The 22,944-nt window shown below is 45.4% G+C and overlaps 1 protein-coding gene across 4 annotated transcripts in view; it reads right to left on the reverse strand.

The window, feature by feature from the left end:
• The window catches only part of znf622 (zinc finger protein 622), a 118,324-nt gene that overhangs the window by 60,047 nt on the left and 35,333 nt on the right, over positions 1 to 22,944 (reverse strand). For all 4 annotated transcript variants that reach the window (XM_038797132.1, XM_038797130.1, XM_038797129.1 and 1 more), the window contains 2 exons: positions 14,102 to 14,264; positions 5,563 to 5,672 (listed from right to left, as the gene is read on the reverse strand). In XM_038797132.1, coding sequence (XP_038653060.1) covers positions 5,563 to 5,672; positions 14,102 to 14,264 — 273 coding nt within the window. The remainder of the gene's footprint in view (positions 1 to 5,562; positions 5,673 to 14,101; positions 14,265 to 22,944) is intronic.

Here is a 22,944-nt window from a genome sequence, read left to right on the forward strand (position 1 = left end):
GCAAGTAGTTTTGCATACACCTACGCGAATCCAGGTCCGGGATCTTCCCCAGCACTCTTTTGATAAAGTCCACGTCGTCCCAGTTCGGAGCATATATGTTCACCAGCACCACTCTTCTCCCCTCCAGTTTGCCCCTTACCATCAGGAATCTGTCCCCCCTCTCTGCGGCTACGCCTTCCGCCTCAAATTGAACCCGCTTATTGATCATAATTGCTACCCCCCGGACTTCGAATCCAAGTCCGAGTGGAAGACCTAAGGCCCTTCCTTAGCCTAGTCCGGTCAGACACTTTCAGATGTGTCTCCTGCAACATAATTACGTCCGCCTTCAGAGCCCGCAAGCCCCCGCCCCGTGTGCCGCGCCATTCTTGGCTCGCCTCCACCCAGACCTCCATTCGATTACCTTCTTCAGATCCCTCCCACGTCAGCAGAATAACACACACACCCCCTCCCCCCTAGCAACATCCCCCGGTAGCCCCACCCCGCCATCCAGTGGCTGTATTCTCCCCCACCTGACTCCCTTGACTAGCCAATCTGCTAGCCCGGTGACTCATCACTCCGGCGCCCATCTGTCTCATTCCCATTGTTTCCCCGACCTCATCCCATGAGTGGCACACCATCCCCCCCCTCCAACCCACTAGAGCAATCTCACCAACACAGGATGGTCAAACAAAATGTAAACCTCAAACAGCCCCGTGAGGCTGCTCCCGGTGCAATACAGTTCCCACCGCATACACAAAAAAGTGTTAAACCACGTCCCTTTCCGAGCATTAATAAAATAACCCCGCAATACCCCAGTACCCATACAACACCCACCCGAAACAAACCCGCAGTACCCCAGTACCCATACAACACCCACCCGAAACAAACCTAACAAACCATGAACATAAATAAAACGAAAGCCCCCAACCCACGTCTTTAATCCCCATTGCTGACCGGCCACCCCTTTGTTGCAATACCAGCTCGTGCACTCAGCGAGCCCAACAAAAGGTACCCACCACAACATGAAGACCCAGAAAAAGAAAAAAGCAACAAAAACAGGAAAAAGACCATACGAGAGAGAGAGTTGGGGGGGGGGGGGGGGGGGGGGGGGAGAAATCCCCTCCCCCCACACACCCCCTAGGCAAAAACTGCCCACACAAAAAACAAAAAAAAAACAAATACCCCACATGGCACCTTTAAAACAGTAAACAGTTGACCAACAGTCTAGGCACAATCGGTGTCCCTTCAAACGGTAGTACTCGGGCCCTAGCTTGCGTCCGTGGGACCTCTTTTCGGGACCAGCCCCTGATCCCTCGCAAAGTCCATCGCTTCTTTGGGATCGTAGAAGTAGTGGTGTTGACCCTGATGCGTAACCCAAAGACGGGCCGGGAAGAGCAGACCAAACTTCACATGCTTCTTGAACAACACCTCCTTAAGTTGTTTAAAGGCTGCTCGCCGCCTAGCCACCTCCTGGCTTAGGTCCTGGTAGATGCGAAGAACACTGTTATTCCACGTGCTGCTCTTGGCGCTCTTTGCCCACTGCAGCAGCCGCTCCTTCTCCACAAACCTGTGGAACCTAATCACCATCGGACGGGGGAACCACCCAGACGCACCTGTCTCGCCTGCACTCTATGTGCCCCCCTCCAGCTCCGGCGGTAGCGGAAAGGCTTCAGCCCCCATCCGCTGCATCAACAGGTCCGCCACAAACGCTGTGGCATCAGCTCCCTCAGCCCCCTCCGGGAGGCCGATGATCCTCAGATTTTGTCTGCGGGCTCTATTTTCCAACACTTCTACTCTGTCCAGCAGTCTTCTCTGCCACTCCTTCAACCAGTCGACTTCTAGCGCCGCAATCGTCTGCGCATCCGCCTGCTCCTCCACCGCCTCTCCCAGCTCCTTACCTTTTTCGTCCTGAGCATCCAGCCTTTGGTTCAGCTGATCCACTGCCTTCTGAAGTAGGTCCAAGTTATCCCGCTTCAACGACTCAAAGCTGCTTTTAATAACCTGCAGCATGTTTTCCAGCGCTTGCTGGATCCGAGGTCCGCAAGTCCGCCATCTTGGGTTCCAGGTCAGCTTCCCCTGCACCTTAGGTGCAATTCTCCGCTCCCCACGCCGGGTGGGAGAATCGCAGGAGGGCTGGGCGAATCACGACACGCCGCCCTGGCACCCCCCATGATTCTCCCAACCCCCCCAAAATGGCGTGTCGCGTTTTGCGTGACGCCGCTCGGAGACTCGCCGCTTTTCATGGCGACCGCCGATTCTCCGGCCCGGATGGGCCAAGCGGCCTGACGAACCCGATTGGTTCACGCCGGCGTCAACCACACCTGGTCGCTGCCGTCGTGAACAGCACACGACAGGTAAGTGTGGGGCGCAGGGAGGATCGAGCACCACGGGCGTGCTCATGAGGTGACTGGCCCGTGTAGCCACTGTAGCCACCTAAAATGGACACTGAACCAAACAAAATGGAGAATCGCTAAGACCGTAGGGAAAAACAGTTTAGCCAAGGCAAACAGCCTGCAAACACTCATTAGCATTTTGCAAGCAGCAAAACCAGTTTCTGGCCAGGTGGAAGATCTCCAACCAAAGGTGATAATGGCAGAACATTCTACATACTAATGAGGCAGTCCAGATCTAGGCACACACAATGGCAACATTTGGGTTTGAATAAGATACTTTAAGTGGATGTCCAGACAGAGCGGCACCAGAAGTATCCACTATAGAAACCGCCCCCACCATCGAGAAAGACCCTTACATTGGAGGAATTCAAAAGATATCGATTGGAAGCGATCCAATCGATACCTAAAGGTAAAGCCCGTCCAGGAAGAGGGAAGGACATTGGGGACCCCTATAAATATAGACCCCCACACATGGTCCTGTCTGTTGTTTCGTGCTCCGGCTTTGACCAAGACCTCCAACTCGTATCCTGACTCCAGCCGTTGAGCACCAGCCGCCGAACCGTAAGTGCCAATACGACGCTCGCTACGCGAACCAAGCCCGCTAGACCCCCAGTGACCAGCACGCTTTCTGAAGGTTGCAGCCCAAGACCGGGACGAAGGCCTCGCTCCCTGACCTTGCCTGTTCCTGTGTAGTTAAGTATTCTGTTTGCTTAGTTTAGTCGTAGCTTAGTCCCTTAGTGTGTGCATGCGTATTTATTATAATTGTATAATAAATATTGATCGTTTGGAACTTACTAATCGGTGTATCGTTTTATTACTTTGAACTTGACCTTGAGATATTTATTATAATTGTATAATAAATATTGATCGTTTGGAACTTACTAATCGGTGTATCGTTTTATTACTTTGAACTTGACCTTGAGATATATGTGAGTTGTCTATATGGCAACTGGCGACTCCTGAGCTGAAAAATACATAGACAGAGCCTAGTGGTGTTAAGCACACGGCCTTTAACACAGGCAAGTTAATACACCCCAATAAACGCGTTTTACACCCATAGCAAAACGTGCAACACCCGCGATCGGTGCCCACCGATCGTCGGGCCGGTGTCTCCAAGAGACGCACTCTTTTACCTCCCGCCGCCCCGCAAGATCAAGCCGCCATGTCTTGCGGGGGCAGCGGAGGGGAAGACGGCAACCGGGGGGGGGGGGGAAAGAGAATAGGGTGCAAGGAGCAGCCTCCGACGCCGTTGTGAAACTCAGCTGAGTTCACGACGGCTTTCCCGATGCCACACTGCATCGGAGAATCGCGCCCCTCGTCTTTGTCCCTTCCTCTCCCGTTTCCGTTGCTTCCTACTCTCCCGCGGTTCCATACAGCGCTGCCCGCTCCTCCGCACCTCCGTGGCCGTCCTTTCACCGCTCCACAGTCCCGCTATACCGGGGAACCTGGTCCTTAAGTCCCGCCGGAGTGAGAGCCCCAGAATGTGTGGCTCACTCGCTCATTGCCGCAACCGGAAGTCCATGCATTGTGTTATTTTGAATGATATTTGAGTAAGATGATTTGTAAGTGGGGAGTGTCAGAGAGAAAGGGGTATCAATCCAATTATTCAAAGATCACATTTAAATTACAATAGATGATGGAATAAACTGGAATTTAACTCAAATTAAGTGAAAACTGGAATCGAAAACAAAAAACAAAGAAGTGAATTTTCTCCCTGCACAGATCACCCCACTTGAGAGCTCGAGAAAGAAAGTGACCAACAATAATAATGAGATGAGAGGTGAAAGGGTACGATCTCACCCTGTGAAAACTGGAACCGTATTATACATTACTCACAAATTGAAATGAGATTCAATCCACATAGGAAGCAAAGAATGAAATTAATAACATAGCAAGTTGTCAAAGTTAGTTTGTCTGTGAGTTACAATGATATGGGCAAAGCCAGTCTAGTACCCACACATACAGGAGGAAACACAATAAGACACACAACAATGGAGTGATTATGTGGGGCATCAAATGCCCAGGCAATCTCAGCCTCAAGGTAGAGAAAACAATGTTAAATCAGTCCAACAAAGTCCAACAGCACGTGACAGGTTTTTCGCTCTTTTTATTCCTTTCTATGGTGATGCCAAGGTGAATAAATAGTTTAATAAGATGGCAGTCATCATAGAAAAGACAGCTAATGATCCCTCCACAACTCTGTTCAAGTTTTCCACCAAAATGCGAGCTATCCGTACTGTGGCCTTGCAAAGTCGAATGGCTCCTGGATTACATTCTCGGCAAGAGGTGGGACAGGTGCCCCGATTGGGTCAGAATGCTGTACTTGGATTCCAGATAGGTCCAAAGTGTTCCAGAAGGAGGTTGAAAAACTCAAGCAACCAGAGTCCAGCACCCGTCGGGGTTGGGCTACTAGGTGGGTAGGATCCTCAGTGGTGCAAGGCTTGGTCATGTTCTTTGTCGTCATTTTTGCTATGTATGTTTTGTTTCTGACAATCAAATGTACCTGCAAGAGAATGGTAAGAAGCCCTAAAATTGTGCCTCTGTATTCGCTTAAACAAATACCTCCACAAGGTATGAGCGGTTCTTACTATTGGCCCAACGTGCTTGTAACTCTTTTGCCATTCTGACTTGGAACTATAATTGCTGTTCCTTCGCTGTTGTTGGGTCAGAATCCTAGAACTCCCTTCCTAACAGAACAGTAGGTAACACTACATGAACTGCAGTGGTTCAAGAAACTGGACACCACCACCTTCTCAAGAGAAATTATGGATGGACAACAAATGCTGGCCTTGTCAGCAAAGCTTGTAACTTTGTAAGCTTTGTGAAAGAAAAGTTGCAGAGTGGAGTGGAGGAAAACAGCAGTGACAAAAAAGGGATAATTAGATAATCTGAAAACTCAGGAGTTCGTGATTGGTTGGCATTAAGTCTTTATATGTGAATAGAACATAAATAACAGAACATAAATTTCACCAGATTGTTCCACCTAGTTTATCAATAAAGTTTATCAAAATCATTATAATTAAATCATTAGCTTTTGGTTATGAACTGCGATAATAGTTACATACAACAACCCAATCAAACAACATTAAAATTGTGGTGCTCTCCCTCAACCTGCCCAAGCAGTCCACATAAAGATGGAACCTGTTCAGAACAATCTGTGTAATAAAGACAATCAGGACTAGATACAAACCAGAAGGAAGTATAAGCGCCATTGTTTCCTCATCATACTCCAGAGTCTTGGTTGGTACTTCTGCATCATCTTCAACATATTCCCCTTCTTTGTGATCAGGATAACTAACCCTATACATATAGAGAAGCAAAAATCATATTCAGCAAATGTTTTCACAATAGTCTCTCATACTGGAATATTGTATTTAATTTGGGACCACTTCTAATCTTTTTATTTTGCTTATTTCAATACTAACATATGACAGAAAGTAGATATTAAGTTCTAGTCATTCTCCATCCATCATCACTTTTGAATGGCACATTCCGAACAGAACTCTCTGGGCTGCAATCTGAATTAACATCACTTTACAATTAGCTAGAAGATTGTTGGCAGTTTCAAAATCACTAGTTTTAGTGTGACTTTTCGTTCTTAAGCATTTTCTCCTAAAATTGATGGAAACCATTTTAATAAAAATGAAGCCAGCATTATTGAAAACCAGTCAGATTAGTTACGTAGATAGCCTTAATTATGAGACAATTAAAGAATAAGTAATTCATTAATAGATATATGTTAGAAGGGCAGCACAGTGGCACAGTAGTTAGCACCGGAGGCCCGGGTTCAAATCCAGCCTCGTGTGACAGTTTGTGTGGAGTTTACACTTTCTCCCCGTGTCCGTATGGGTTTCCTCTGAGTACTCCGGTTTCCCCCCACAGTCCAAAAATGTGCAGATTAGGCGGTTTCCTCCCACAGACCAAAAATGTGCAGATTAGGTAGATTGGCCATGATAGATTGCTCCTTAAGTGTCCAAAGATATACAGGTTAGGTGGGGTTATGGAGATAGAGCAGCGGAGTGGGCCCAGGTAGGGTGCTCTTTCAGAAGGTTGGTGCAGACTCATTGGGGTGAATGGCCTCCTTCTGCACTGTAGGAATTCTATGAAACACTGGAAATGTAATTTGGAACACAAAAGTTTATAACTTTTATAATTCTGAACATATTATTAACATTTGATTATTAATACCTTCTTAAAATGGTGTGCAAATAAGAAAAATAAGGCTCAGGCCACCAGAACAAAGAGACAACATGGCTGTTAGGAAATGAATTAATAATTAGTTAAAAACCAATGGGCTAATTCTTATTTCATTTTTGACAAGTTATAGACCAATTGGCTATTTTCCAACAATTGACTAAGGTGGACTTTCAATTTGTAAGGTATAAAAAAGGGGTCTTGATAAGCCTGTGCAGCAGAGAGAGGAAGGAGAGATGTTGAGAGAATGGTACACAGGTGTTGAGAGAAAGATGTGGGTAGCGAGGGGGAGAGAAATGTTTACAGAGAGGTGTTGAGAGCTTTGTGCGTTACATGCTATCAATATCGTCACTTTACATCCTTGTCTGAGAAGGGTGGTGAGATGTCTGCTCAATTGTTAAAGTTGTTTTCTCCTCTTACTGTTAATTACTATTAATTGACACTATTCTTTTTATCTTTTTCATTTGTTACCTTTTTTTAAAATTCCAATTGAGGGGCAATTTAACTGGCCTATCCATCTACCCTACACATCTTTGGGCTGTTGGGGTGAGACCCATGCAGACACGCGGAGAAATCCCACACATACAGTGACCCGGGGCCAGGATCCTCGGTGCCGTGAGGCAACAGTGTTAACCACTGTGCCACCATGCCGCCCTATTTGTTACCTTTTAAATGGTTAATAAACTTTCTGAATTCACCATTTAAAGTATTCTTTCTTGCCATGTGTTTAAGTTTCTAGAACCTGATGATTTACAACTGGGGGAGCTATTGTAAATTAATGATCCCCATAAATCGAACTTCCGGTTGCGGCTATGAAAAATGAAATAAAAATGAAAATCGCTTATTGTCACGAGTAGGCTTCAGTGAAGTTACTGTGAAAAGTCCCTAGTCGCCACATTCCGGCGCCTGTCCGGGGAGGCTGGTATGGGAGGCAGAGCTAAGTCGCACGTTCGGCAGCTCCCGCTTAGAACGGACTTTTGGGCTCTTTTCAGGACCCCCAACGGCAATTTTTCGACATTTCCCAGTGTGGGAAGGAGTTTGCAGCATTCCCCCGACAGTGTATAGCTTGGACCAGGACCGGGGCGACTAAAAAAAGTGGTGGTGAAGCCAAAGAAAGTGCGAGGGAAGAGCAGCAAAATGGAGGCGGACGGAGACCAAGCAACGTGGATGCAGTGGGCGGAGGAGCAACAGGAGGCTCTCCAGCACTGCTTCAGGGAGCTCAAAGCGGACCTGCTGGAGCCGATGAAGGCTTCTATTGATAAGTTGTTGGAGACCCAGATGGCCCAGGGGTGGCGATCCGCGAGGTCCCACAGAAGGTCTCGGAGCACGAAGACGTGATCTTGGGCGCTCCACAAGAAATGGCAGGAATGGTTCGAGGAGATGGAGAATAGGTCGAGGCGGAAGAATCTGCGGATCCTGGGCCTCCTGGAGGGGTCGGACATGGGAGCCTATGTGGTCACTATGTTAAACTCGCTGATGGGAGTGGGGTCCTTTCAGGGGCCCCTGGAGCTGGAAGGGGCCCATAGAGTGCTGGCGAGGAGGCCCAAGGCTAACGAGCCGCCGCGGGCGGTGCTTGTGCGATTTCACCGATTCACTGATCGGGAGTGTGTCCTCGGGTGGGCCAAGAGAGAGCGGAGCAGCAGGTGGGAGAACGCGGAGGTTCGGATTCATCAGGACTGGAGTGCGGAAGTGGCGAAGAAGCGGGCCGGGTACAACCGGACGAAGGAGGTGCTGCACAGGCAGGGGGTGAAGTTCGGCATGTTGCAGCTGGCGCGTCTGTGGGTCACCTACGCCATCATTATTTCGAGTCCCCGGAGGAGGCGTGGGCCTTTGTTCAGGCCAAGAAGTTGGACACAAACTGAGTGTCGGGGTGGGACCGTGCATTGGGGTGGTCGGGGATTGCTGAGGTTGTGTTACACTTCGAGTGGGGGTTCTTTTTGTTCGTTCTCTATTCTTGTTTTTTCGCGATTTAGGGTGGATGGTGGGGGTGAGTTGGGCACTGATTTGGTTAGATCCGTCGGGTGGGTTAGTGAAGGGAGGCAAATAAATGGAATGGGGGGGTGGAGGGTCGGTAGGGGGGACGGGGCCCCCGCGGGGGAGGGGAAGGCCCGAGATGGGGGTGAGAGGACTGGGCCTGTGAATAGGAGCTGCGCCAGAGGAGGCAGGGCCGGGCAGGTGGAAAGCGTGGGCTTTTTTCTAGCGCTGAAGGCTGGAAGGGGCGGGGAAGTGCGGGCTTTTTCCCGGGCTTGGGATGAAGGGGGAGGCGGGGACCCTGTGGGTGGGCAACGGAAGGGGAAGGGACGTCCCACAAGGGGAGGCGTCGAAGGAGGAGTGGGAGCGGCCGGGGTCAGCAGGAGTCGGCTGACTTGCAGGAGTGCAATGGGGGGAGCAACGCAGCTAGGAGGGGTCCTAGCTGGAGGGGGGACGGGGGGAGAACCGGGTTGCTGCTGGTATGGTCAAGGGGGAGATGGAGCGAGTAGAGGGCGTCGGGACAGGGGTCTGCCGCCGTGGGGAAGGGGCCGAGTGTGGAGTGTGGGCGTGTGGCTGGCTGCGGAGGAGTTATGGCTAGTCGGCGGGGGATTGGAGAGAGGAAGATTTTGGCAATATACCAGGTGATGCAGGAGGAGGAGGAGGCCTCGGTGGAGGAGCTGAAAGGTAAGTGGGAGGAGGAGCTAGGGGAGGTGATCGAGTAGGGGACTTGGGCAGATGCCTTAGGGAGATTCAACTCTTCCTCTTCGTGTGCGAGGCTCAGCCTCATACAGTTCAAGGTGTTGCATAGGGCACACATGACCGGGACAAGGATGAGCCGGTTTTTTGGGGGTGAGGACAGGTGTGTTAGGTGCTCAGGGAGCCCAGAAAATCACACCTATATGTTCTGGGCATGCCCAGCACTGGAGGAATTTTGGAAGGGCGTAGCGAGGACGGTGTCGAGGGTGGTAGGGTCCAGGGTCAAACCGGGCTGGGGGTTCGCAATATTTGGGGTTGCAGAAGAGCCGGGAGTGCAGGAGGTGAAAGAGGCCGGTATTCTGGCCTTTGCGTCCCTGGTAGACCGGCGGAGGATTCTTCTTCAGTGGAGGGATGCGAGGCCCCCAAACATTGAGGCCTGGATCAATGACATGGCGGGGTTTATCAAATTGGGAAGGGTGAAATTTGCTTTGAGGGGGTCGGTACAGGGGTTTTTCAAGCGGTGGCAATCGTTCCTTGACTTCCTGGCGGTGCACAGGGTTTCATATGGGAAGGCGGGATCATCTCAGATACCATATTTGCACCCCACTTGCATAACAGTATACAAAATACTCAGTACTATTAACTACACCAATTTAGTTATATTTCAGTTACTTTGTGTTCATAAGACATTTTAAGGTAGCAGAATTTCCTACAGTTTTCATAGAAATCATCAAGAAAATGAATGGTAAGCAAAGGGGCGAGTCAAAGAAGAGAGCATAAAATTAATCAAAAACGTGATTTTTCAAGGATGGTCTGAAAAAGAGAATGCAGCCCAGGCAGTAAATGGCAGTTGTCAAATGTTAGCAAGAAAGAGTGGGAAGTGTACTAGAGAGAGGAATGAAAGAAATTCAGTGTTCAAAGTATGTGGGTGGGGAGATTATGGAAATGATGGTCGACAGTGGTTGAGAGGTGCAAAGTAGGAGGATTGGGGGGGGTTTAAGAAGTGACTGAAAACTTGTGCAGAGAAGCCAAGTAAGCACAGTACCAATGAACTAGGTAATAAAGGACAGGTACTGAAGGAATTTGGTGTAGTTTATCATGGTAAAACTGCTAAATGTTGAGGCGAAATAATGTAGTCACAGAAAATGTTACGTGTAGCTCTTCTCACTGCAATTTCCCTGCTACAGAATGGTGAAAACCTAATAAAATGGATGCAAACAGAGTTTCAGGAAAGAAGGAATGAAGCTGCATATGTACGTATTCAAAATTGGACTGCATGGGTTCCTGTGAATGAAAGGCATCTTAAAATATACACGGTAGGAGGGTTTAAGGGGGTATAGTGATACCAGTCACCATGATGTCTTTGATCACATGTGGTAGAATACTGGAAAATCCCTAGCTCAGATTTTCTTTTAAATAATTTAGAGTCCCAATTCATTTTTCCAATTAAGGGGCAATTTTAGCGTGGCCAATCTTGCTATCCTGCACATCTTTGGGTTGTGGGGAGAAACCCACGCAGACACTGGGAGAAAGCTCAGGTTTTCTTGTTATTTTAGTGTTAGAAGTTCTATTTTTATTCCCGCTGTGATTACCCTCCACCTAAGGAGCGTTAACAAGTTACAAAATGGGAAACTGTGATTTAGATCTTCGGTGACATTGTTTTATTGGTCCACTTAATACTTAAGCAGGAGTCATACAGAGTGGGAAAACATACAGCTTGGGAATAGGGAGATAAGACACATCCCAGAGACACAGAAATTTACAGCGAGACAAAATAACTTATCAACAAGGCCACCATTCGATCAGACACTAACTCCAGAGTATTTACACCCTGACAGGTGTAAAAGTGTGGGAAACCAAAAGTTTTGCAAGTTTGGCCTGATCTGGGTGGAGAGATAACACTTGACAACTTTTGTCACTGGAACGTTCAAATGAAATGAAATGAAAAATGAAAATCGCTTATTGTCACGAGTAGACTTCAATGAAGTTACTGTGAAAAGCCCCTAGTCGCCACATTCCGGCGCCTGTCCGGGGAGGCTGGTACGGGAATCCGAGCTAGGCAACAACTGCGTTAATTCCGTATCCACAGTGTAAGCAAGAATCACTTGAGGGGAGAGACTTGGCAGCAGAAGGGGAGAGGTACTCAGTCCGAGAAGGTTTTGGCTGATAAAAGGATGGGGCTGGCAGAGGGGTCACAAGTGTACATGCTACAATGAAAGGTACAAATGGAGTACTAACGTGGAAACAATGCTTCTATTAAGACAGCAATGGGAACACTGCTCTGTTATAATATTACGTTTTTTTTCTTTTTTTCAGGGATGTGAGTTTTGCTGGCAAGGCCAGCATTTATTGCCCATTTCTTTTTTTTTTTTTTTAAATTTAGATTACCCAATTATTTTTTCCAATTAAGGGGCAATTTAGCGTGGCCAATCCACCTACTCCGCACATTTTTGGGTTGTGGGGGCGAAACCCACGCAGACACGGGGAGAATGTGCAAACTCCACACGGACAGTGACCCAGAGCCGGGGTCGAACCTGGGACCTCAGCGCCGTGAGGCAGTTGTGCTAACCACTAGGCCGCCATGCTGCCCTATTGCCCATTTCTAATTGCCCTTGAATTAAGCGTCTTGCTAGGTCACTACATAGGACAATTCAGAGTCAACATATTGCTCTGGGTCTGGAGTCACATCAGTGAAGCAGATGTTTTTTTTTAATGAAAAGTAAATCACTGACAGTTGCCATGACCACCTTTTCCAAGATAAGCTTTATATTCTATGATATATTCATTCAATTTAAATTCCACCTACTGCTATGGTAGGATTTGAACCCATGTCTCCAGAGCTATCCCAGTCTCCCAGTTCCTTTGTTTCTGTTACATCTGTTCTGATGATGCGACTTTCCAAAAGAGCGCTGCTGACATGTCTTCCTTCTTCATTAATCGAGGTTTCCCACCTGTTGTGGTTGACAGGGCTCTCAACCGTGTCTGACCCATCTCCAGCAACGTTGCTTATCTTTGTTCTGCCATTAACACATTCTGATCTCTGAATGTGCCACTTAGTCATGATCACCACCATTTACATTCCCTTTGTCTTTTTGTTCACCACATTTGTGTCAATCTTTCCCCAGCCTTCATCTACTGCTGACCCTCTATATAGCCCTCGCTGCTCCATCACCCCACTACTGCATAAATCTCTGGACCCTGGCACTATGAAGCCACAGTGCTATCCACTTGTGCTGCCTACTTTTATAAAAATGTATTTACAGGATGTGGGCATCGCTGGCTAAGCCATCATTCATTGCTCAGCCCTAAATGCCCTCGAGAAGGTGGTGGTGTGCTGCCTCGTTGACCACTGTGTTCCCTGATGTGTAGGTACATTCACAGTACTGTAAGGGAGGGAATTCCAGGACCTTGACCCAGCAACAGTGAAGGAATGGCAATATACCTCCAAGTCAGGTGAGTGCCTTGGAGGGGAACCTCCAGGTGGTTGCGTTCCCAGATATCTGTTGCCCTTGTCCTTCTAGATAATAGCAGTCATTTTAGAACTTGGGAATTAAGGTTCAAAGGCTTAATTTACTCCTGAGACCCATATTTTCTAACATGGCAGTTGGGGCTTTTTGTTTCTCCCAGCAAATTGTCTCTTTTTTTCTTCATTACATACGTCCACAACATGTTCTGCGGCCCTGCGAAAGAAAAGCCAGTTCGAGATGGGGTGGTAGTTATAAGGACATAAGGTCCCAGGTTGGGATAATAGCCAAATGAAGATAGTGCCCAAGGAGATTTAGCGATTACAATGTCACCTATCATGAAAAGAAAGTTGGTGGTAATTTCCACAACCCTCTTGAGTGAATAAATTTCTCCTCATCTCAGTCCCAAATAATCAGTCCCTTATCCTGAGACTGTGCTCCATTGTTCTAGATTCCCCAGCCAAGGGACCAACCTCTTAGTCTCTAACCCTGCCAAGTCCCTTCAGAATCTTGTAGGTTTCAATCATTCTTCCAAACTCCTGACAACACAGGTGTAATTTACTCAACCTCTCATCATGGAACAAGTCTTATGGGCATGACAAACTTGGGAAAGGTGGGTAAGTATACACGAGTTAAAGTGCATGAGAGGGTGTGTGTGTGTGTGTGTGTGTGTGTGCGCGCGCGCGCGCGCACACGCGTGTACTCATCAGTATGTTGAGGGCTAACTGGAAGAGGGACTGGCTAAGGGAGCAAAGAGAAGTAGAGAAAACTGCAAAAACAGCTGAACAAATAATTCTGAAGAAAAAATTCTCAAGATCCTCACACTTCTTCTTAGGGATGAAATGGGGACAAAAGGAGAAAAGTTAAAGGAAGTGGTTGACAGCAGCAAAAAGAAACCAGAAGTTATCTCTGCCCTCCAGGATAAATGATTATTGAGAAGTAATAGGTGGCTTTGACAGAGGAAAGTGGGGCTCAATACAGGCTGTGATCAAAGCTAACTGTGCCAAATCTCCCTCGTTTGTTTCCTTGTTCACAAGAGCAAAGATGGAGTAATAGTTGGGGGAATTATAGGAGATAGTGAAGAATTTGCTGAGAATACACGCAACAAAAGCAGATGAGGAGGCATGGCTGTACAAATCAACAGTTTCAGAGGCATTGTAGTGATTGGAAGACCAAAGACAAGTCAGTTAAGATTCTGGGAGTGTGCTTTGAAGAATATGGTTGATGAGGGATAACAGTTGAGTTGTCTAGTATTAGCTTAACAAGGCCTGAAATGTTTATCCTTTTAGAAATGTAAAAGTGTTTTAGCGTCCACTGAAAACAATATCTCCTGCAAAAGACATAACCATACATAAGAGCCAAACATTTCCCAAACCCCAAAACGTGTCATGTATTATTTCTTACCTAAAATCGTAGAAGTCTGCAAACTCGATAGCAGCATCTCCATCTGTGAAGAGTTTACAATGGCTGCTATCAACCATATGAGCCTGGACAGCTTCTGTCACGTAAAAAGAGCGCCCTTTCTCATTGCACCACAGGCAGATGTTTCCCACGCCAACTTTTTCTCCTGCAGAAGTAAATTAAATGCATCACAAGAAGCCAGTTAACCGGTGTTAATGTTGCAATCTTGTTGTAATGAAGTTGTAAGTGAGAACAGCTGCTACTAATTGCAGAAAGGTTTGGGCATTATTCTGAAATATAAATAGTACCCCAATTTCACCTCTGTGAGGGAGGAAAAGGATGTCTGCGCCCATGTTGCCTGGGTTGTGAATAAATCTATTTTAAAGGAAACAAAAACAGAAAATACTGGAAAAAACGCAGCAGGTCTGGCAGCAGCTGTGGATTGAAAATTAGAGTTAACGTTCTGAGTCCAATATGGCTCTTCTTCAGTCTGAGTCTCATTGGACTTTAAACATTAACTCTTCTCTCTCCATAAGTGCCACCACATCTTTTGTGTTTTTCCAGCATTTTCTGTTTTAATTTCAGATTTCCTGCGTCCGCAACATTTTGCTCCTGTGTTAATTCACAGAATTCAGTGAAGGAGGTCTTTTAGCCCATCGAGACTGCACTGACTCTCGGAAAGAGCACCCTACTTAAGCCCACACCTCCACCCAATCCCCGTAACCCAGTAACCCCATCTAACCTTTTTTTGGACCCCAAGGGCAATTTAGCATGGCACCCTGCCATGCACATCCTGCACATCTTTGGACTGTGGGAGGAACGGCACCCGGGGGAAACCCACGCAGACACGGAGATTTCCAGAGACTCACGGAGAACATGCAGACTCTGCACAGACAGTGACCCATGCTGGGAATTGAACCCGAGACCCTGGAGCTATGAAGCGACAATGCTAACCACTGTGCTACCATGCCGCCCACAAGAAAAGACTGGCCTCTGATTCCTCCTTTGTTCAGTGAATAAGCAGCAAATTATACCATCTGCTTCTAAATGAACCTAGTCTGAAACTCCTTTGAATCTTGCAAAGAATGAAACCATCAGGTTAATGAGCAACTGAATCACAATCCGTAGTAACAGATGGAAAGATAATTTTCTCACATTTTTGAAGTTTCTTAAGCTGAATATCAATGTTGCACCGCGCTAGATGGTGCACAAGAACGACTCAACAAGTCTGTCAAGAGTCCTCAATGCTACCTCTGCTGGGTAATGACACATTTTAGCAATATTGTACAAAGAAAAGATTTGACCGATGTCTGGCAGAAGACAGTGTCCTACCAGTCTGTGTCACTGTCACTCAATAGAAAACAATCATAGAATCTCTTCACTGCAGGAGGCCATTTGGCCCATCGAGTCTGCACCGAACCTCTGAAAGAGGAGCTTATCTAGGATCACTCCCCGCCCTATCTCATAATATCACCTAACCTGTACATTCCTGGACACTAAGGGGCAATTTTTTATCATGGCCCATTCACCCAACCTACACATCTTTGGACTGTGGAAGAAAACCAGAGCACCAGAGGAAACCCACACAGACACGGGGTAGAAAGTGCAAACTGCACAGACACAGTGACCCAAGGCCGGAATTGAACCGAGGTCCCTGGTGCTGAGGCAGCAGTGCTAACCACAGTGCCAATGAAACGTGACAAACAACCTTTCAGTTAACGTAACCAACTTCCTCATTGTATATCAGGCATAATTTTCAGTTTTGACATTAGCTGATTTTCCTTAGAACATAGAACATTACAGCGCAATACAGGCCCTTCGGCCCTCGATGTTGAGCTGACCTGTGAAACCACTCTAAAGCCCATTTACACATATCATCCATATGTATATCCAATGACCATTTGAATGCCCTTAGTGTTGGCGAGTCCACTACTGTTGCAGGCAGGGCATTCCACGCCCTTACTACTCTCTCAGTAAAGAACCTACCTCTGACATCTGTCCCAGATCTATCTCCCCTCAATTTAAAGTTATGTCCACTCGTGCTAGACATCACCATCCGAGGAAAAAGGCTCTCACTGTCCACTCTATCTAATCCTCTGATCATCTTGTATGCCTCAATTAAGTCACCTCTTAACCTTCTTCTCTCTAACGAAAATAACCTCAAGTCCTTCAGCCTTTCCTCGTAAGATCTTCCCTCCATACCAGGCAACATTCTGGTAAATCTCCTCTGCACCCTTTCCAATGCTTCCGCATCCTTCCTATAATGCGGCGACCAGAATTGCACGCAATACTCCAAATGCGGCCGCGCCATAAGCCTTTTAAGGCTTATTAATGAACAGGCATCATTACTTTAATAAACAAAAGAGAAAATGCTGAAAAGTCTCGTAGCAGGTCTGGCAGCATCTGTAAGGAGAGAAAATGCTAACATTTCGAGTCCAGATGACCCTTTGTTAAAACTGGAAGACATAGAAAGTGGATTTGGATTTGTTTATAGTCACGTGTACCAAGGTACAGTGAAAAGTATTTTTCTGCGAGCACCTCAACAGATCATTAGTACATGAAAAGAAAAGAAAATACATAATGGGGCAACACAAGGTCCACAATGCAAATACATAGACACCAACATTGGGTGAAGCATACAGGGGTGTACGTGTAATCACACCAGTCCATAAGAGGGGGGTTTAGGAGTCTGGTAACATAGAATATACAGTGCAGAAGGAGGCCATTCGGCCCATCGAGTCTGCACCTACCCACTTAAGCCCTCACTTCCACCATATCCCCCGAACCCAATAACCCCTCCTAACATTTTGGACACTAAGGGCAATTTATAATGGCCAATCCACCTAACCTGCATGTCTTTGGACTGTGGGAGGAATCCGGAGCACCCGCAGGAAATCCACGCAGACACGGGGAGGACGTGCAGACTCTGCACAGACAGTGACCCAGCAAGGAATCGAACCAAGGACCCTGGCGTGGTGAAGCCACAGTGCGAACCACTATGCTACCGTGCTGCCCCAACAGCGGGAAGAAGCTGCTTTTTGAGTCTGTTTGTGCATGTTCTCAGACTTTTGTATCCCCTTCCCCAATGGAAGAACTTGGAATAGCGAGTAAGACAGGTAGGAGGGGTCTTTGATTATGCTGCCCACTATCCCCAGACAGCGGGAGGTGTAAATGAAGTGAATGGATGGGAGGCATCGTGTGATGGACTGGGCTGTGTTCACGACTCACTGAAGTTTCTTGCAGTCTTGGGCTGAGCAGTATGCCAGGCTATGATGCAGCCAGATAGGTTGCATTCTATGGTGTGTCAAGGGAATGTCACTTTAAGAAATGCTTGTCTTCTCAAGTGGCTGCAGTGATGTCAGTGTGAGTGTGGAACTGGACTCTGGCTCTGCTTTTACTTTAGTTTTGAGCTGGAAGCTGTTTTTGGCTCTGAGTTTTAGTTTCGTTTTCAGTTGGAGAGCTGCATTCAAACCAAGGTGGTGTATTTTGGTCTCTCTCTCTGCATGCGAACGAATGCCTCCTGATCACCTGATGATTTCAAAGTAATACCTGTTTCTTGAAGGAATGCAAACCTACTACCTTTGTTAAAAAGGGTCTTTAACTTATGGATGTTGTTCGTAAAGTTACTAAGGGTTACCTATAGAGTACTGTATCTTTGGGGGGTTGGCGTATCAGTGTTCGTAGTTGATAAGATGTTTACTGTGTGTTTATAAAATGTTAACTGGATTCATAAAATAAACATTGTTTTTGTTTAAAAATACTTTGCATCTCTGTTGTATCACACCTGTGAAGTGGACCCTTGTGCTCTCCACAACCAAAATCTATTGAAAGTTGTGGGTCAGGTGAACTCCATAATATACGTTGGTGTTCTTTAAACCCTGGCCCATTATAAATTGGAGGCTCGTGGGATAAAAGTCTCTCTTTCGTGATTGGGTTGGCTTAGTGAACTTAAAGACAGTGAGGGGTGAGCATATTTATGTTTGCTTTTCAGGTGTGATATTCCAGTATAAGTAGGGAGTTTTTTGTGGACAACGGCTCTTTCAGAGGCTCGGAGGTTTTGGGGGGGCTGAGAAGGTCGCACGCATTACTTTACGAACAGAGACAAAAAAAAGGCTTTTAGATTTGGCAAAACATTGCAGTTAACATTACCTGACAGCATACTAAGAGGTACTTATGGCGGCAGCTGAGCATTTAAAATTGCCTGAGATACAGTCTGACTCATTATAAATGGCAAAACTTCAGTTACAGATTAAACAACTTGAACATAAAAAAGAATGACAGCAGCTTGAATACGAAATGAGGGAAAAAAGAATAGCCCTAGCGGAACACCAACAGAGAGAAAGGGAGGTACGGATCAGGGAAAAAGGAGAGAAAGAGATAGAGGAAAAAGAAAGAGAGAGAGAGAGAGAGAGAGAGAGAGAGAGAGAGAGATAGAGAGGAAAAAAGGAGAAGAGAGAGAAAGAGATAGAGAGGAAAGAGAGAAAGAGATAGAGAGGAAAAAGAAAAAAGAGGGAGGAAAGGGAAAAAGAGAATTTGAACTTCGGTAAATGGCCATGAAACATGACAGTCAGTTAAAATTGGTGGATGGAAAGGGAAACATACAGTTTGAGAATAGTGATGAGGATAAAGAAAAAGAGCGTCATAGTCGAAGGCTTGGTGGGGATCTATTTAAATATGTCCAAGCATTGCCACGGTTTGATGAGAAGGAGGTAGAAGCCTTTTTCATTTTATTTGAGAAGGTAGCTAAACAAATGAAATGGCCACAGGACATGTGGGTATTACTGATTCAAACAAAACTGATAGGAAGGGCTAGTGAAGTGTTTGCATCACGATCAGGAGGTATCTGGGATGTTTGAGGAGGTAAAAAAAGTCCATCCTAGGTGCATATGAACTAGTGCCTGAAGCCTACAAAGGTTTAGAAAGTTAAGGGAAGAACCTGGTCAAACATACATGGGCGTTTGAAAGGATCAGAGTAATTTTGATAGTTGGATAAGGGCTTTGAAAATAGCCCAAACGTATGAAGCTCTCAGAGAAATTATACTTTTGGAGGAGTTTAAAAATTCAATTCTTGATGCAGTGAGAACTCATGTGGAAGAGCAACAATGCAACTGTGAGGTTAGCAGCAGAAATGGCAGATGGTTATGAATTAGTTCATAAATCAAAGTTTGGTTTCCAACATCAGTTTCAGCCTGAGGGATAGAAACTGGGGAAAAGGGAAATACTCAATTGGTAGAGGTAAAGAAGATCTGATGGAAGATAATAAGGAGCGTGTACCTCAGATTAAAAAAGAAATCCAGAATGGTGGAAGAGAAATGAAAACTTTAAAAGAATTTTCACTGTAATAAACTAGGACATGGAAAGTCATGGTTGAAGAAAAGCACTGGGAAGGCTGATGTGATAAAACGGGATACGTCAGTGGGGTTTGTTAAGTGGTAAAGGAAAGCCCAAGTGAAGCGAATGAGGTGCAAAAGATTGTACAGCCTGATTAGGAAGCGATTGATAAGGTGCCAGATCTCTTTAAAGAATTTACTTGTGTGGAGAAAGTTTACTCAAGTATACCAGGAGGAGTAGGTAAATAAGTCACAAGTTTAAGAGATACGGGAGCCAATCAATCTTTGATGGTAAGGGATGTTGAGTTATGTAGTTTGGGAGGAATATTGCCAAAAAAGGTGGTAATATGTGGAATTCAGGGCGAGGAGAGTAGTGTTCCATTATATAAGGTAAGGTTGGAAAGTCCAATGAAGAGTGGTGAAGTGGTAGTAGGAGTAACAGAGAAACTATCTTGTCCAGGAATACAGTTTGATATAGCTAGATCGCAGGTGGGAGTGATGCCTACTATGCTCACTGAGCTAAATCGCTGGCTTTTAAAACAGACCAAGCAGGCCAGCAGCACGGTTCGATTCCCGTACCAGCCTCCCCGGACAGGCGGCGGAATGTGGAGACTAGGGGCTTTTCACAGTAACTTCATTGAAGCCTACTCGTGACAATAAGCGATTTTCATTTTTCATTTCATGGTTGATGAGCCAGTGGAAAAATCAGACAACAGAAGTATTGAAGGATGAATATCCTGGGATTTTTCCGAATTGTGTAGTAACAAGGTCGCAAAGTCACATGTTAAGACAAGAGGAGAAATCAAAGAGTGAAGATAAAGTTGAAGTTAAATTATTAGAAACAATTTTTGATCAGATGGTGGGAAAAGAACAAGAACAGGTGGAGGATGAGGCGGATATTTGTTGTTCAAGAAAACTGGCAGAGTTACAACAGAAAGATATATAAATAAAACAGCAAGCATACACGGAAGAGGAATCCGAGTGTTTTCCAGAATGTTATTACCGTAAAAATGACGTCTTGATGAGAAAATGTAGACCTTTACATATGCAGGCAGATGAAAAGTAGGCAGATGTTCACCAAGTGGCATTGCCGGTAGGGTATAGAAAGGAGGTATTGCAAGTAGCACATGAGGTACCAGTGGGAGGTCATTTGGGACTAAGGAAAACTCAACCTAAAATCCAAAAACATTTTTATTGGCCTGGACTACATAAAGATGAGTTAAATTTTGTTGATCATGTCACATGTCTCAAGCAATGATAAAACCAGCGTCCGTAATACCCATTCCAGCATTTGAGGAACCTTTACAAGGGTCTTAATTGATTGCGTAGGACCACTCCTAAATCAAAATATGGGAATCAATATCTTTTGACTATAATGGATGTGTCTACTAGGTTTCCAGACGCCATTCCAGTACACAATATTACAGCTAGAAAGATTGTGGAGGAGTTACTTAAATTCTTCACTAGATATGGACTACCCACAGAAATACAAACAGATGAAGGATCAAATTTTACTTCTAAGGTATTCAAAGAAGTTACGAATAGCTTAGGAATAAAACAATTTAAATCAACTGCGTACCAGCCAGAATCGCAGGGAACAAAAGAAAGGTGGCATCAGACATTAATGTTGAGACCTTATTGTCAAGATTATCCAGAGGATTGGGATAAAGAAATTCCATTTGTGCTGTTTGCAATTAGGGATGCACCTAATGAGTCAACCAAATTCAGTCCTTTTGAACTAATTTTTGGCCATGACGCAAGAGGACCACTTAAATTGATTTAGGAAAAATTGGTGAGCGAGCAGTTGGAACTTGCATTATTGGATTACGTGTCAAATTTTAGGGAACGATTAAATAGAGCGGGTGAATTGGCTAGACAACATTTATAAGTTGCACAAAATGTGATGAAACGGGTAGCGGACAAGAAATTCAAAGTTCGTAGTTTTGCCAGTGGAGATAGAGTTTTAGTATTGTTACCAGTTGTAGGTGAACTTTTAAAAGCTAGGTTTTGTGGATCTTATCAGATTGAAAGGAAATTAAGTGTGGTGAATTATGTGGTAAGAACGACAGATAGAAGGAAAACTCACCAAGTGTGTCATGTGAATACGCTTAAAAGATATTTTGAAAGGGAAGGAGAGCAAAAGGAGGAGGTTTTAATGATTCCAACTCAAAGTGAAGAACCAAATCCAGATGACTTTGAATTTGACATCCCTCAAATTAAATTGGAAAACGAGGATGTTCTTAAAAATTGGGATAAATTGTTGGTTGCCTTCCAGAGGAAAAACAAACTGACTTGAAAGAGTTATTGATATCACATGGGCAAGTTTGTGGAGATAAGTTGGGAAGTACTAAAATGGCTCTACATGATGTAGATGTGGGAAATGCTGTTCCAATTAAATGACATCCATATAGACTTAACACTTTAAAATTGGCACAGGGTAACAAGGAAATTGAAAGTATGCTTATAATTGGCATAATTGAAGTGGGTTGCAACTTATGGAGCTCACCACAGTGATGGTACCAAAACTGGACGGTACCCAACGGTTGTGTGTGGCCTATGAGGTTAATGCAGTTACAAAAACGGATTCTTATCCTATCTCGCGTTTGGAGGATTGCATTGAGACGGTGGGATAATCAGCTTTTATTTCCAAACTGGATTTACTTAAAGATTACTGGCAGGTACCTTTATCCAAAAGGGCGAAGGAGATTTCAGCTTTTGTGACTCCAGATGGTATATACCAATTCAAAGTTATGCCATTTGGTATGAAACCGTTGAAATGTGGCTGGAGCGTTTAACTAACAAAAGTCGTTTGAGGATTACCCAATTGTTCAGTATACATCGACGATCTGGTAATTTTTAGTCAGACATGGAAAGAGCATTTGAAGCTGGAGTTATTCGATCGACTTCAGGAGGCGGGTTTGGTGGTAAACCTAGCCAAAAGTGAATTTGGAAAAGCCCAAGTCACATTCCTCGGCCATACAATCAGACAGGGTTGAATAGTCCCATGGGATGTGAAAACAAAAGTTATTGGGGAGTTTCCAATACCTTCGACACAAATGAAAATAATGCGATTTCTTGGCCCGAGTGGATTTTACCGGAAATCTGTGCCGACTTTTAGCAATGTGGTCGCTCCACTGACGGACTTGCTAAAGGAGTGTAGCAAATTCTTGTGGACAGCGGAGTGTCCTGAAGGCTTTGTTAATCAATACTCCTGTGTTGGACAATCCCAGGGGCTCTGTGATCGGATTGAACTAAAGTATCTGACCTGAAAGAGAAATGCCTAGGCATAGAGAAATGGATGGATCGTGCAGAGATCTTCATGTTCAAAGAGACTGTAAATCAAGAGGGATTCCAGTTGCAGGAAGAACAACTAAAATGGACTATGTTATTATAAATGTTTGCATGTTCTGTTAAACAAAAAAGTATATTTACTGTCAATGTTGTTTAAAAGAAAGTGAAAAGGTGAAAAATGAAATCATCTTAAAGTTGATGGATTTTTTTTCTTGGGAGAGGTGT

Source organism: Scyliorhinus canicula, chromosome 5 (assembly GCF_902713615.1).
Source record: "Scyliorhinus canicula chromosome 5, sScyCan1.1, whole genome shotgun sequence".
Classification (NCBI taxonomy): domain Eukaryota; kingdom Metazoa; phylum Chordata; class Chondrichthyes; order Carcharhiniformes; family Scyliorhinidae; genus Scyliorhinus; species Scyliorhinus canicula.